Source organism: Contarinia nasturtii, unplaced genomic scaffold (assembly GCF_009176525.2).
Source record: "Contarinia nasturtii isolate CC-2019 unplaced genomic scaffold, AAFC_CNas_1.1 Cnas_scaffold_414, whole genome shotgun sequence".
In the NCBI taxonomy this organism is placed as follows: domain Eukaryota; kingdom Metazoa; phylum Arthropoda; class Insecta; order Diptera; family Cecidomyiidae; genus Contarinia; species Contarinia nasturtii.
In genome coordinates, this window is record NW_022197768.1 from 202,403 (window position 1) to 219,511 (window position 17,109).

Sequence of the window (17,109 nt, forward strand, 5' to 3'; positions counted from 1 at the left end):
TATTTCTTGCATGTTCCATCTATGGCATGTTTTTTTCATTTCCTGTTGTGCGGACTTTCCTCGATACATTTTAAAATATACAATACGTCTTATTCACTGCTACAAACGAGAGATTTATGTCGTGTATGAATAAGACGTGAATATCATGTATAAAATTGTATGACCGAATACATAAAAGCCCCTAGTTTATTTGCTCAAGAAATTCGAAATCATTAATTCAATTTAAACAAATTAATTAAGAGCAATAATCGGCTCCGGTATTGCTTGTTCAGATGCGACCTGCGGCATCCAACCAAGTAAAAAAGTAAACATTGCTATATCTCTGTTGGTAACAATGGTTGGTAATAAACACAAAGGTGCATTCATTGTTAAACATTGCAACAATTCGATACCAGATATCATAAAAAATATTATCATATATATATATAAGTGATACGTCAATTGGCTCATGTCACAATCAAATTTCGTTTGTGAAGCTGTGTGAATCTCTCAGTAAAAATGTTGCCGGAGTTGCGAATTGTGTTGATTTTACTTTCCATTTTTTATTGGTACGTTGAATTAGACATTTATGCTCATTGAAGTGTTGTTAAAAAGAATTTCTATCCTTAGTTGTGCGGGAGATAAAATATACGATGAAGCAGTAAGAAATACGGATAAATATATGATTAAAGATAAAGAATTATACAAAACAAGGAATTGTCCACCCTCAAATGTAAGAGTAACAATTTAGCAATTGTCACATTTAATTAGTGTTGGATACATACATGGGCATGGTTGATATTTAAGCAGGCAATATATTGAATTAACTGGTCAGTTGAGCTGACAGTACGTTAGCCAGCTAAATGGGCTAAAACAATAGACGTTATTGTTTTAATGATGAATCACTTTTCTTGTTTTAATAGAAGTGATTGTTCATTATAACAATAACTTCTATTGTTTGAGTCCATTTAGCTGGCTAACGTACTGTCAGCTCAACTGACCAGTTAGTTCAATATATTGTCTGTAATTTAAGGAGACCCAAAAAAATTCGAAGAATTTTTCCATAGGAAGAAGGGGGTTTTCATTCGTCTCCAATCAAAATCGAAAGATTTTTTCTCATTAAAAAAACCCTAGAAATCAAAAGAAATGCTCAAGTGCCACCTGGGTAAAAGCTCAGACGATTTAGGGGGTTATCTGTGCCCATGTTTAATTGGATGATATAATCAGTTGTTAATTGTTTAAAAAAAAAATTGAAATTTCAGTATATGTATTCGTTTGCACTTGAAGTTTTTGGACCAACACCCGAAAATAGGGATGCAGAAATTTTGGTGGAGTACCAGCGATTACTGAAAAGATACGATCAATGCAAGAACGAAACATTTCAACATTGCTTGCGTAAATCGGGAAAAGACATTCCAAAAAAAGATAAATGTTTAATTTTCGATGGTGTTTGTGATTGCAATGAAAAGTATGATATTTTTACAAACATTCACTACCCTTGTACTTTTTTCACATTAAAATTTTTCTGATTCAGATACAGTAAACTCGATGGATCTTGTAATAATTTGCAAAATCCTAATATGGGACAGTCCAGAACGACATACAGTCGAATACTTGGACCAGTATATGCAAATGGTAAAAGTAATTTATTTTTAAGTAATTAATTATATTCACTAATAGAGATCTTTTAAAGGTATAAATGAAATTCGACGAACAGAGAGTGGTCATGAGTTACCAAATCCACGAATGATCGGAAATTTAATAGCAAAAGTACCATTGCAAAATGAGAATGATACTTATGAAATACCAAATGTTTGTGGCTTATTGTTGACACAACTGGCCGCACATGATACAAGCAGCCGAAAAGTTGTAACCATGGAAGGTTAGAGAATTTGAAATAATCTCTAATATATACATAATCCTGCATTTAATTAATCAAATAATATTGATTTTTTAGGCAATAACAGTTACGGAATAAGTTGCTGTAAAGCAGATTACAGTGGTCCTGAACCTCGGTCCAAACGTATTCGTGGTTGCATACCAATCGAGATACCGAAAAATGATCCATTTTATGGTCCATGTAAAATTCGTTGTCAAAATTATGCTCGAATGGAACCGACACTTCAAAACAATTGTGCAATGGGTTATGAACATGTAATTACGTGTTTACATCTTAATAACACTGAAATGTTCGAATTATATTAAATGTTCGCCCTTTTATAAATTCTAGGCAAATTATGCAACCTCATTCTTGGATTTGGATGTTATATATTCAACATCACATTCAGAAATGCAACAAATGCGTGCACATTGTGGTGGACGCATCAAGATGTGCTCGGATAATCTTCTGCCGGAAAAAGATGGTCAATTGTTTGCAGGAGACTTTCGTTATAATCAAACACCCTTTCTTGCTATCATACATTCACTTTTCTATCGTCTGCATAATAACATCGCCAAAGCATTAGAAAAACTCAACTCATGTTGGGATGATGATAAATTATTTTTCGAAAGTAGACGTATTACGATTGCATTCTATCAACATATTATCTATAACGAATGGTTGCCGCTGGTTTTAGGTGAACCATTTTTAAATATAAAATTAATTAAAAATCAATTAAAATACCGCTTTTCTCAGGCAAAGAACGATGGTTTTCTTACAAGCTGAACACTGCATCACATTGTGATAAATATAATCGTCACGTCAATCCAACGACACTGATCGAGTATGCGCACAATTCCATGAGATGGTTCCATATGAATGTTCCGTCAAAAATGGATTTAGTGAACTGTGATGGTAAACTGGAGGAGAGGATACCGTTATCTGATACATATTTAAAACTTGATTTATTTAAACACAAGTACAATGAATGTTTGGGCGGTATGTTGAAACAAAAGCAAAGAATGTATAAAGTGGGCTACACAAATCAGGTATAGAGAATTGAATTAAGTTTATTAAATTGCAAATCATTTATTTGATATTTGAAATTTATACTGCAGTTAAGGAACTTAGCCTTCAAGCGGCCATGGCATGGCAAAGAGGTTGGCGTTGATATATTCGCTATTGATGTTATGCGGGCTCGAGATTGTGGATCTGCTCCATATATCGCCTACTTTCCAAAGTGTGCGTCAGTGGAAATTACATGCTGGGACGATCTTAAAAAGTATTTTGATCCAAATAATTTGTTGACCCTGCAAACACTGTATGCTAAACCGTGTGATATTGAATTATATATTGGAATGCTTTGGGAGAAGAAAAACGGAAATGAAATGGGAACAATTGCGGGATGTCTTATTGCAGAGCAATTTAAGAACTTTAAGTCCGGTGATCGATTTTTCTACTCACACTGCGATAATCCGCACAAATTCTCAAAAGGTTTGCACACAATCAAATGTATTATTTAACGTTTTTTTTGGTTTAATCAATTTATTTATATTTTATCCCCAAATTATGTAGATCAATTGGACGCGATAAAAAAGATGACATTTTCTACGCTTATTCGCATGACAACAGATCTTAAAAAAGTTCCACAAAACGGTTTCATTTCAATTTCAAGAAAAAATCCATACATCGAATGCCACAAAATAAAACCAATCGATTTTTCGTCTTTCAAAGATCGATCATGTCATTCTTCGTCTCATTCAAAATGTCATTGTAGCTCACCATCATCATCGTCATCGTCATCATCATCATCATCATCATCATCGTCATCGTCATCATCATCATCATCGTCATCGTCATCGTCATCGTGTGGATGTGGTTCTTGAACAATCTACCAAATGTTCTATTTAAGCATTTGGATAAAAAAAAAATATCGTTAAAAAATATATATGTGTTTGAATTTCACTTTATTTATTGAACCCTTCTTTCTCAAGAATCTTATCGTTTTCCCTAAAGTAAAAACTATATTTCAATTCATATGTGGTTCTACGATACGGTGCAAAAAACTTATTACCATTCCTCGCGCCATCTCATTTCCTGAATATGGTAATCATTTGATTCCTGTGTATATCAAAAAGTCACACGAACAGTAGTGTATATCGATTCTAATGATATCATTCTCGGTTGGATAAGAGCTTGATTTGACGACTTATAATAAAGGCTAGAATAAAGGTCTCGATATTTGATGGCTGAGGCAGCTTTCTAACGATCAACGTGACATTCATCTCTGAGTCCTTGTGCTTAAATACATGAAACTTAAATCTTTTAACAAAATTATAATAAATAATGACTTAAATTAAATTAGTCAGTTCTCGTATATGCATTCAAACGTTGAAATGACTGCTCAAGTGGCACAAGCTCTGTAAGTTTAATATATACTGCAATGGTATTTATCAACAGATGTCTCAACGCTTTGTACTTCTACACGTTCAATTTGATACTCAAGTTGCAAACGCTTTTTAATGTCTGCAAGTGTGTGAAAATCTTGTGCATTGGTGATTTGTTCAAAATATAATGCTACCTATAGGCTATTAGCTATAGCTACAGGCTTTGTATATAGTCCAAATATTGAGCAAGAATAATGTGGTGAATAAGTTTGTATGCATAACCATTGGACACATCATTTTTGCAATTTATAAACAAGTATTTCCCGAAGTGGCGTAAAAATCTTCATGTATTAATTAACAAGAAAAAAAAATGATGAACGTTTCTCAACATTTTGAAACTCTTGACGCATTTAATTACTGAAAAGCAACGAAGTTATCGATTCAATTAAATAAAATGAGGGTGTATCCCAATGGTTTCGTTGAAGCAGATGTGCCGGGTATTGTGCCCTTGAGCAATAATCAATGTCAATTAATTTCTTAAAAAAAAAAAAACAAAATAATTAAATTTTTTTGAAACAGAAATAAATTTCAAGACTTGTGCAAACTGTTAAATATTGCAAGATTTTCGACGCAATAAAAAATGTCATCATCGATATGAATAAAAATGGTGAGCCAGTGTTGGTCGGTAAGACAATTCAACTTTAATTGTGATGCTGTATCTCTCAGTAAAAATGTTCTCCGTGTTAAAAATCATTTTGAGTTTATTCATAATTTGTTATTAGTAAGTTGAACTAGATATTTATGATCCAATAATTGTTTAGCTAAAATAATAAATAATGAATATCACAGTTGTTCCGGAGATGAGAACTTGGAAAAGGCAAAGAAAAATGTGGCAAATCAAAATGCAAAAAATGAAGAATTGTACAAAAAACATAATATTGGACCATCAGATGTAAGATAACTTATCATTATTATATGGTTACAATCACAATATTAAATTATCGTTGGTTAATAATCGAATGTATTTCAAAATGAAATTTTTTCAGTATATGTTTCTTTTTGCGCTAGAAGTTTTTGCACCAACTCCAGAAAATGAGAAAGCAAAAATTTTATTAGAATATCAACACATCGTAAAAAGGGACGGCCGATGCAAGAAACAAACATTTAAAGATTGTTTGCGTAAATTGGCAAAACACCTTCGAAGAAAAGATAAGTGTCCGATTCAGCATGAATGTGATCCAAAAGAAAAGTAAGATATTTTGATGAAGGAAAAAAACGCTATATTTCGCCACATTCTTCCGTTAAGCATATTCCATTTTGAATAATTCAGATACAGTCGAGTTGATGGGACTTGCAATAACTTGCAATTTCCGAATCGGGGAGGTGCTTCAACATCTTACAATCGTTTACTTACACCAATTTATCCCGACGGTAAATTTATTCTTCAAATCAAACAAGTTTTCCTTAATAGACATACACTTTTCAGGCATAAACGAAATTCCACGAGCTGTATCGGGTGAAGACTTGCCAAATCCGAGAATAATGGGAAATTTATTATCGAAAGCAGATAAATTCAAAGAAGACACTCATACTTGTGGTGATCATATAAATAATTTTTGTAGTGTCATATTTTGCCAATTAGTCGCACACGATATAGGCAGCCGAAAAGTGGTGACCATGTTAGGTTCGGATATTTAAAAAAATCTGTTAAACCATGTCTTGTTAATGATCCAATCTTTTAATTTTCAGGAAATAGTAGCAATGGCATTAGTTGCTGCAAAAAAGATTATAGTGATCGTCTACCGCCACATGAAAGTAATCCTAGTTGTATACCGTTTTCATTGCCAAAGAATGATCCATATTATGGTCCGAAAGATATCCGGTGTCAAAGTTTTGTGCGAATGCAAACGTCACCACATACTAATTGTACAGTTTCTTTTGAACAGGTAATATGGATACTTTTTAGCAGGGCACACTGCCAGATAAATTTATCGAATGTGATGAGTATCATATAATGATCTCATTTTGTTGTGATCTGCACTGCAGAGGCACAATAGGAAATACATGGGCATGTAAGTTGGAGTCTATATGCTCAGCAAGAACCAAATTGAAAATAAAAATTCTTGCCGATGCTAAAAAGGGGATTTTCCTTCCACCCGCATCAAAATTTAAGCGAATAGAACATTCAGATTTATACGCTATCTTCGCCCATGTATGCCACAGAAATATTAAAATACACACGAATATAATTATACGATTTATCCATCATCATTATTAAATTTATCTCATGGTATGCCCGAAATTTTTCAGGGGCCGCTCCTGAGAGCGTATAAGTACAAACGACAGAATCATCTAGGAGCGGTGCCCATAAAGCGCTCTGATTAAAATGTTAAACTTTTCACAAATACCAGGAAAATGAGTCCACGTCGTACTTGGATATGGATATTATTTATTCAGTAACTAATGAAGAACTGCAAAAAATGCGTGCTAATCATAGTGGTCTCTTCAATTTGAGTCCAGGGAATATTCTACCAATAGTAAATGGCAATTTAACTGCAGGAAATTTCCGTTTTAAACAAACCACCATTCTCGCTATCATTCATTCACTCTTATATCGTTTGCACAATTTCATTGCCGAATTATTGGCAGCAATCAATCCGTGTTGGAATGATGATAAATTATTTTTCGAAAGTAGGCGCATTTCAACTGCATGCTATCAGCATATAATCTACGTTGAATGGTTGCCACTGGTTTTAGGTGAGCTATTTTTAAAATTAAATCTAGTAACTTTTATGCTGGATAAAAATCAAAGGGAAAATTAGTACCAAAATACCGATGAGTATTTAAATATTGCGGAAAGTACCGAAAGTACAAAAAAAAACACCGATACCATCGTTTCATTCATTGTAATATCATTATATGTTTTCCGGTGCTCTTTTTGGTACTTTCGGCAATATTTTAACATTCGTTGGTATTTTTGGTATGTTGATACTAATTTGCCACTTGATAAAAATAAATTAAACCGTTGTATTACTCAAATTTCAGGTAAAGAACGTGCTCGCTCCTTCAAGCTGTATACTGAAATAAATTCCGATGAATATAATCCGCGCATCGACTCAACAACAACGAACGAGTTTACACACTGTGCTTTCAGATGGTTTCATATGAAAGTTCCGACAGACATTTTTGAAGTGGACGATAACGGTAAGCTAACGGGCAAGAGAAAGTTATCTGATACATATTTGAATCTTGATTTACTTGAACCCAATTACAATCCACTTTTGAGTGGTATGTTGAATCAAGAACAAAGAATGTATGAAGTTGGTTATACAGATGAGGTGAGAATTAAGACAATTGCTGGCATCCATTTACGCTCAAAACAATAAGCGTTGAATTTTTCTTTGCAGATCAGGAACAAATTCTTACAGAATACATTTCGCGGTGAAAAGGTTGGCTCCGACCTATTATCTTTTGATATTTTACGAAATCGAGATTGTGCCGTTGCTCCCTATATTGAGTATTTTCCGATGTGTTTGTCAAAAAAAATCAAATGTTGGGATGATCTTAAGCCATATTTTGAGGAAGAACATTTGAAATTGCTGATGGAAATATATGAAAATATCAAAGATATTGATTTATTGATTGGAATCCATTTGGAGAAACCATGCGGAAATGAAATGGGAGTGATTGGCGGATGTATTGCTGCAGAGCAGTTTAAACGCTATAAATTCGGCGATCGATTTTTCTACTCACATCGCAATAATCCATATAAATTCACAAAAGGTTTTCATTTTAATTATTTTGAATATTTTTTTTATTTTAACCGATTCATTTTATTTTCATCGCCGAATAGATCAACTACATGCTATAAAAAAGATGACATTTTCGAGACTGATTTGCATGCTGACTGACCTGAAAATAGTTCCAAAAAGCGGTTTCATTTCAATTTCAAAGAAAAATCCATACATCGAATGTCATAAAATAAAACCAATCGATTTGTCGTCTTTCAAAGATCGATCATGTCATCCTTCGTCTCATTCAAAATGTCATTGTTGCTCATCATCATCATCGTCATCGTCGTCATCGTCATCGTCATCGTCATCGTCATCGTCGTCATGTAAATGTTAGTGTCCGTGTAAAGGACAATTATGATTTCTGCTGATTAAACATTTTCTTATTTTCTACACAATAAAATCCCCAGAGTATTGCGCAGTGCTGCTGCCATCCACAGCATATTAAAATTACTGAGAATGCATCGTCCGTCGCATGCGAAGGTACGTAGCAGTTTTTACATCACCGCGAACAACAATACATGCATTGTTCTCTATACAATCGTTTGAATGTTTTGAGTGACATAATCGTGAAGAGAACAATGCATTCATTCTTGTTCGCTGTGATGTATAGACTGCTACGTACATTCGCATGCGACGGACGACGCATTCTCAGCCAGATATGCTGTGGATGGCAGCAGCATTGAGCAATACTTTGAAAATCCCATAAAAAAAGAAAACTCAATTCGTTTTTTTTTTTGTCTGTATACTTTATTGTGAAGTAGCATCGGGGTCATATCTTCATACGATAATTCTCGTTGAAAGCGATTAAATTTATTATTTTACATCATTTATTAAATAAGAGATTGAGTTTGTGTGTTGAAGCAAACTTAAATTTTTTTTTTACTTTTTCTTTTTCATCTTAAAATTTACTATATTAACAATTTATGACTGCATAATAGCGTCAGAGAATGAAAGTGAGAAATGAATATTGTTTTTATTTTTCATACGAAACCAGAGGGACAAACATATGGATAAAACTTTCTTTCCCAACAAATGTTTTTCAGTAACAGTAAAAACATTACCACTGTTGTTGATGTATTACGAACGAAATTGGGAATGGCTCATATTTAAATGAAACGTTTGTTTTGAATTCAAAATGAAATAATCCGTTGAAACTTAAAATAAAAGAAGATATTTCCGAATCGTTTCAGCAATATTGGCCATTCAAAACATGAGATAGACCTCCTCATTTTTGTATGAATCAAAATGAATTTTAATTTTACACCGCATGCAAAAATAGATCATATGGTTGTTATCGTATTTTTTTTTTACATTAAGCAGTCAATTACAATTTATGAATTGTATTCGTTTGATTTTAACCATAAATGTTATGTGTTTATATACATAAGAAAAATGTTTCATCAGTTGATCCTCTTTATTATTAATATTATAATTAAAATTACTATGTAAATTAAATTAAATTATAATAAATGCTATATCGAATTAAAAAGAAAACAAATTTAAACGAAACTAAAATTCATAAATTACAAAATTTCCATAGGAAATTTTCGGCTTTGTTTGGTCTACGATAAATGTTAAATGCAATGAAATTATCGAGTTTAAACGAAGATAGGTTGAATGTAATGAATGAAAAAAATAATAATTAGAAATTTAAAATGAAAAAGTCAGTCGATGATTTCAAATAGACAAAAATATGATTATCGTCGAAGCTGAATATGCATATTAAATAAATAAAACACTAACAAATTCTATCAATAAATATCCACGGTTATTTGCTGCATTCAAATGTTTCGCTTACAGCTTATTTGTTTTGTTTTGATTTTTTTTTGTATTTGTGTGTGCATGTGTATTTTTGTGTGAGTGAAAAAATGCTGTTTTTTGCTGTTTCTTTTATAAATAAACTATAGTTTTAGTTTAGTTAGACTTTGAGCTTATAATATGTACGGATAGTTGTAATAATAATTATTATTATTAATCGTTTCTTCACTGACTACGCTTATTGCTAGATTTCTATTCAGTAGAGTTTCTATTCGACGGAAGGGAAAAAGTCGTTGGCGGTAAAAATGGCTATGAATAAATACATTTATATATATATATATTAAAAGGTTCTCTTGGACACTCTCTACATTCATTGCTTTTCAATTTGGACTTGTTTACTTAGTTTAAAATATAAAAAAAGATTCGGTGTATGTGTGTATGCTTTTGTTGTTGAAGTTGTTGTTGTCGACATGCTCGAGCATGATCGTTTTCAATGTATAATTCGAGGAAATGAGGGGGCGGGGGCGGTTTGTATTCGCACTGTACTGGCTTACTGTTTCTAATGTGCTTTAATTGCAAATGTGCTCCTCCCTCCGATGATTGCACATCTCACATTTAACATCACAACACCAGACAAAACGGCATTTGCATTTCTCTTCCACATACCGTATTCGCGTTTGATGGCCTCGGCCGCAGCACATAATTTTACATCCATCGATACCGGGTGATGTTCGATTACACAATCGACCTTTTGTACCCAAAATGCCCAACCTTGATGAATATAACAATTTTCAAATGAGACTTTTTTTTCGCAATCATTAGAAAGAACATTCAACAATCAAACACTTACTCATCGTCACGATCGCAATAGTCGGGCGAATCTTCTAAGTAAACTAAATCGGATTTGATGAGCTTTTTATATTGTGGATCACGTCGACGCAACTTTGACACACGACCATCACGTTCGATCAACTGTTGAACAAAAAAAAATCGAACGAATTGAAGTTAATGGTTAATTATGCTTAAAGTGAATTTACATTATTACCTTCACATGAGAGGCACCATCGTACAATTGACCCAATACTTCACCAATAGCACGTAAAGCTGGTAAACGTCTCCAGCAAACTCGAATCGAACAAGAACCCGAAACACCATGACATTTACTGTTTTTTTAAAAACAAATATATCATTTTTTGAAGAAAAAATTATTATAAAAAATGCTTTTTGTTTGTGTTACAGTTTTACAAAATCTTACCAGATCCGTTGCATGCGCGATCTCAATGCCTATAATTTAATTGTTTAATTGAAATTAATTTCGATTTTAACGAGAAATTCTATTTATTTCTTGTAATACACACCCTACGACCAGCTTCGTTATTGTGTAAATTCATCAAACCGGAGGCAGTCTCATTACTTTCCTGTGAATCAATGAATTTTCTCGAAAATAATACGCCATAGTTAACATCCTACGTGAAAAAAAATAGAGAAGAGATTGAAATCAATTACATCCGCAAGCTTCTTTTCTTCAAGCATTCGGCATAAGATGAATAATCGCATAAATTGTGATTGATTTAGTTCAAACCTCTGAGCAACCACCCCATTGCCATTTGCGTTGCTTTCGTCGAATGGTGTTATCGCATGAGCATTCGGTTAGGTCGCCTCGAGAACATGCACGCGTAATGGACCATGCAAGTGATGCTGCATTGATGGCATGTATATAAGCTGTTTCACGACTCTCTAAACAGCCGCACAGAAACAGCAAAAGAAAACACAACGCAAAACGAGATTAGAAAAATATATATATGTAAAGATATTAGATTTTTTCCGTTATTCACGGTCGATCGGTGTGCTTATCGAAACTAATTTGATCTGTGTGTACTTACTGATGCGCATAACATCGCCATAGATGTCTTGAAGATCAGACGATGGTTGGGATGTTGTGCAATTCCAACGACTATTTCGAAATTGATGTTGGCATTCCTCTTGACCCATTTTGGCACCTTGTACAATTGCCTACACAATGCAGAATCACACGAAAAAAAATATATGTGAACAATTATATATGATTTTGCAAGCGAGTGCAATGGAATATTGGTATTCCGTTTAAAATTGTATTTTGCCATTGGTTTGATTATTAGTTTGAACTTACAGCGAATACTCGTGGACTGCGAGCGCACATTCGACGTTGTTCATTAGATAAGTGCAGTGCATTCTTACAAATATCTTCATGATTATGATGCATAAGTGCGTTCGGGTCAAACAATCCCACATTCTGCAATGCATGTAATCCCAAATCCCTATACAAATGGAAAATGAAACAAAAAAAAAGCGAGAACGAGAGAGAAAACAAGTGGAAAATTAGCGAAATGAGAGATTGTATGCATTTGTACACGAAACATATTTAACAATTTTTCGATAATTTCATTCAATTAAGGCGTTCAAGCGAATTGCCATTAATTCAACAATAAATCGAATGAGTTGTAATAAAACGAAAATGGATATATTGACAGAAACACAAAGGAAGAATGAAAGACAATACTTATATATATATACAGAAAATTCATCGCTTTTCAGTAAACAGATGACAACAAAGAATTTATATTCATTCCCATAAAGAATCTTTCGGTCGACCAAATGGTCGTATTTGGTTTGTACACAGTAAACTCTTAATAAACATATGAATATAGACAAATCTATAAAAATGCGTGCAATAAAACAAAAGTTCTATGAATTTTTGTCTTCGTCGTTTATTCACTTATTTTACAAATAGAAAGAGAAAAATTGCTACGCGAATAAAAAAAGAAGAGCAAACAGGCAGATAGATAAAGCAAACCAACAAGCAAATGTGGTGCGAGTCATAAACTAGGCCAAAATACCAATATAGTGATGAATATATTCGAACTCAATGAAGATTCAACGCAATTTAACAACATATGCTTCGGCTACAGCTTAAATAATAATGTTCATGAAGACAAGAGACACACACCGAGAGAAAAGAAGAGGGACGGGAGGTAGGTAGGGAGATTCGAAATAAAGACACATTTTTCACGGGTCATAAACGGGAAAATGTTAAAGCACAGCAAATTTTCAAAATCCAATCAAAATCACAGATTGCCAAACGAATATATTTACTGGACAGAATGAAATGTGGTACGCGTTTATCGTTTTTTTTCTTCAGCTATTAGTTTTTGTCCACGATCGGTCATTTCGTGCATTTGTATAAACAACACGATCTCCAAATATGATTTAAACAACGCGTAAGCGGTATAAAATCATAAAATACACACAAAGACTGTTGTGTTAAATCAAATAAAATATTTTTTTATGGAATTTACTCGCGTACTGATGTCATTTGCACAATAAACATTAAACACGACTATTAAGTTCCGAGCAAATTTTGTTGTTTTTTGTTGCTTTTGTGGGTGAGATTCTTGCAGAAATACAGACGCAAAAAATCAATCTGATGACATGATCAAGTCATTTAATTCATGGATAAAAAATAAAATAAAATAAACAACTGCGGTCGTTCGAGTTAAATGCTTGCATCGGTTGCGAACCAGCAAAATGAAAAAGGTTTTTGGTTTAACAAAAAAAAAACATGAATCGTACTCATTTTTTGCAATTCAATTTTTTTCTATGCTCGAAGCTAATTTTTAAGCAGCATAACGACTACTTTCAAATCATAATCACAAGAATTGTAAATTAATTCAGAATGCTTGGAAATACATTGAAAAAGAGGCTGAACGATACAAAATTGAAATCATGTTCAACAATCACCAACGACATATTCAGTCATTTTGTTCGAAATCCAAATGCATATATGAAGAAAAGATGAGTGTGTGTGTGTGAATGCATTTTCTGCCTCTTGGATGTGAATGAATTTGACTCTCCTGTGTTGCCGTTGCATAGTGCATTTTCTTTGGTGATGGCAAAAGGCAAACGATTAGACTTAACATAACCGATTTTTTTTCTTCATTACATACAGCAAATGTATTTCAAACCCTTTGCATAATAAGGTCCATATCATCTCTCAAATCACAATCGTTCAACCACTTCATACGGCATTGACTACATCCCACAATCACTGCTCTTGCATTCATTACCCATGTTTATTTGTTATTATATTGTGTTTTGTGCTCATGTAAGCGCTTGCATATACACATACAATTGAAGACGTACACTTCCGCTCTTGTTTTGCCCTTCATTCAGTTTTCGATAAGCTGAACAGAACGGTGATGAGGTGGAGCGCGAACTGGGCGAGCGCACTCATTCACATCAATTCGCAACACACAAGAATGATATATAATGAATAAATTTACAACGATTCGTAGCAGAAAAAAAGTAGCGAGGCGAGCGAGAGAGAAAAAAATAAAAACGAAAAAAATGGGGCGCTGAGTGTTTTTTTTTTTCATCCAAAGAAAAACAAGAAGCCAGCTCATTGGGCACAAAACGTTGGTAATAAGTAGCTCACTTGAGATGAGAAATTGTTTTTTCCCGTACAATTGCCTTGTCACTACTTGACAATCACAATGTATGTTGTGTCAATGGCAGCAGCGACGACGAGCGTAAGGGTGGAAATGCACATGAAAAGAAACAAATGGTAATTCACAAACATATAGATAAACGGCGAACATATTTTAAACATCATCACATCAAAAATGTGAGCAGTGATAAGATCGAGAATATCTTTTTCGCGGTGTACCCAAAAACTGTCTGGACATACCCAATTTTTGACACTGGAAATTGCATCTTAATACTTTTTTATTATTGCATTTCTTACTAAGCTATCCAACGTGAATCTACAAATAGGACATTGGAGCTATTTTCATTCTCTAATTTTTTTTCCACAAGAAATCTTTGTTTTGAAATGGTATTCGGTTAAAATTGAACATAGATGGAGGTAACAGCTCCAAGAAAGTATTTATTTCAGAATTGTTCATTCAGTCTCAATCAGAAACATAACAAAATGCGAGTAAAGTGTTCAGGGGTTCCCTGATTTAGGTCACATTGTTGGGACCAAATGTAATCGATCTTAATCTTATTCCACCAAAATGATCAAGTTGAGTTTGTGTCACTTTTACTTTGTATATTAGTTATTTGTAATCATTTTGAAAGTATTTTCCTGGTAGAAAAATCGATGTAGAAAAATGGTATTGACGAACCATGAGATGCGAATGTTTAAACAATATTATTACTCATAGTAATTTACTATGAATTGCCATCATACAATTTCACGCGTAAATTCGTCTGCATTCAATTGTCATAACAAAGATTGCTTTGACATTAATATTACTCAAAACGTCCTGTATATCGAGTATCAGCAAATATTTTATTGATATTTACAGAGAATTAGCTTTGCAAGCCAATTTTTTTGTTCGTTTGTATTGACTCTTCAGCGACATTTTCCCATCGGCAACATCACAACATATTTTATGAAATCTAATATTTGAACAGCATGACTAGCGTTATCGCTTTCGTCAAAACAACACAGCGAATTGAAATGTCAACCAGTTTGTGTGCGTTTCCTTTTCAAAAAAAAAAAATAAAATAAAAAAAAAAAACAAACGAGAACAACAAACTATTTTCAACTGCAAAATGCATTGCGCTATGTTTCTGATCATATCATTACATACATATGAATGCTTCGATTTCAAATACAACATTGTAATAAATGATGGCTATTTCGATAAAGCAATTAACATTATCCATATTTCTTGCTGTAAAATGTTTGTACAGCCGCAAGAGATAATTAATAAATACATTGAATCGCAGTGTTTTTTCTCTCTCGGTGCGTTGTTGTTCAAAATTCGAACAGCGAAAAAAGTGTTATCGATGAATGCGTCATACTTGTAGCCAAGTCCATCTTGTGATTATGATTGCAACGCCAGTGCACATAATAATGATGTTACGAGTGGAGACACGAATATATATGAATCGTTGCGGTGAAAACATAGCTCTTATTTTCTTCAACATAAAAATGATTTAAAAGAAACAAGCAAAAGTACCGAATAATATTTCAATATACTAACGGTCCGAATCATAATGCAACATGATTCATGTTGCACTATTATTCGGAACGTGTAGAAGTGTTGTTTCCAATTTGCGCTTGTTCAAATATTCTTTGATATTAATATTTTGTTTCTATATTATTCAAAAGAAAATATTTAATGGGACTTCATCACGGACAGCTCATTTTTGTTGATATTGTTGATTTGTTTTTGTGTACTCTATACTCCGATAGAAAAATCGCAAAAAAAAGAGCTTCGCGAGTACTTGAATTGATCTGAACACATTGGATCAGATCGGATCCAACTACTCTACAAGATTCACTTCCATACTTTGAAGTATTATTTTGAAAAAAATAGGAGCTTTTTTTCGTTGCAACGATTCAAATATAAATGTGTGTTTCTGATTAAGCGAATACGATCGAGTGTTACGCCTACAAAAGTGCATACGGAAGGCAATACCCGTGTGGCCGTAATCATTTCGAATAATGGTAAAGCAATGGCTGAGGCAGTAGCCAATGATAAAAACGCTCTTGTTTACCATTTCACCAACAGACACATATTGCCAGACAGACAAACCAAACGCCAAACGGCGCAGTTCATGATTTTCTCTTCACAATAATTAAAAATTAAAATATCACTTTTTCTTCTTCATCTAATACTTTGACGGTTCGATTTTTAATATTCAATATCATTGAATTGACTGAGAGCAATTGGAGGGAAAAATTGTGTGTATGAGAAATAGAGAGCGGGAGAGAGAGCATGCGAAGCAAAAAAAAAAGAAATTCAGTTGCACTATCTCGGTTGGCTAATTAAAACTGAGTTTTCCTTCATTATTTGTGTAATGCGCCGCAAACAGGAATAAATACAAAGCGAAAAGTCCAACAACAACAACAAAAATTGTTTTCAATCTAACAGATATCATTGGAAACAGATCGTCGGGGAGGTCGCAATTATTTCATTCACAATATTATTCGAATATACGTTTATCAGTCGCATTCAGTGTAAGCCGGTCACTTTTTCACCGTGTTCAAATGTAAAGAGTGAAAGACAAAAAAGAGAAACAACCGTGTACTGTGTAAATAAAATGCTGCTGCAGACCGTTTAATTATTACAATTATGCATTTCAATTTATAAAAAGTAATTATGCTCGTTTTTTTCCTCCTTAAAAACGTAGTCTTGTACATTTGATCCATTATTGGAATGATTTGGTGTGTGTGTGTGCATGCATGTGCATACGGTTTTCTTCAGTTGTTGTCAACGTGATTGTCAACTCAGTTGACTCAACTGTAAGTTGGCGAAGAGTT

The 17,109-nt window shown here is 33.4% G+C and overlaps 2 protein-coding genes across 5 annotated transcripts in view; one reads left to right on the plus strand and one right to left on the minus strand.

Moving 5' to 3' along the window:
• The first annotated feature begins 462 nt into the window (after window positions 1–462).
• Window positions 463–8,551, plus strand: LOC116338654. The gene is made up of 20 exons (XM_031764063.1): window positions 463–548; window positions 610–712; window positions 1,242–1,447; window positions 1,514–1,614; window positions 1,673–1,861; window positions 1,937–2,133; window positions 2,210–2,555; window positions 2,615–2,907; window positions 2,977–3,352; window positions 3,434–3,733; window positions 4,936–5,026; window positions 5,095–5,197; window positions 5,292–5,494; window positions 5,576–5,676; window positions 5,732–5,929; window positions 5,995–6,191; window positions 6,657–7,002; window positions 7,291–7,583; window positions 7,653–8,028; window positions 8,099–8,551. The coding sequence occupies exons 1-20, from the start codon at window positions 499–501 to the stop codon at window positions 8,371–8,373; spliced, it is 4,344 nt and encodes a 1,447-aa protein (XP_031619923.1). The 5' UTR covers window positions 463–498; the 3' UTR covers window positions 8,374–8,551.
• Window positions 8,552–9,804: 1,253 nt separating this feature from the next.
• The window catches only part of LOC116338691 (protein Wnt-1-like), a 34,907-nt gene continuing 27,602 nt past the window's right edge, over window positions 9,805–17,109 (minus strand). For all 4 annotated transcript variants that reach the window (XM_031764105.1, XM_031764103.1, XM_031764102.1 and 1 more), the window contains 8 exons: window positions 11,947–12,094; window positions 11,681–11,810; window positions 11,380–11,534; window positions 11,156–11,263; window positions 11,053–11,081; window positions 10,843–10,960; window positions 10,648–10,769; window positions 9,805–10,568 (listed from right to left, as the gene is read on the minus strand). In XM_031764105.1, coding sequence (XP_031619965.1) covers window positions 10,367–10,568; window positions 10,648–10,769; window positions 10,843–10,960; window positions 11,053–11,081; window positions 11,156–11,263; window positions 11,380–11,534; window positions 11,681–11,810; window positions 11,947–12,094 — 1,012 coding nt within the window. In that variant the 3' untranslated portion in view covers window positions 9,805–10,366. The remainder of the gene's footprint in view (window positions 10,569–10,647; window positions 10,770–10,842; window positions 10,961–11,052; window positions 11,082–11,155; window positions 11,264–11,379; window positions 11,535–11,680; window positions 11,811–11,946; window positions 12,095–17,109) is intronic.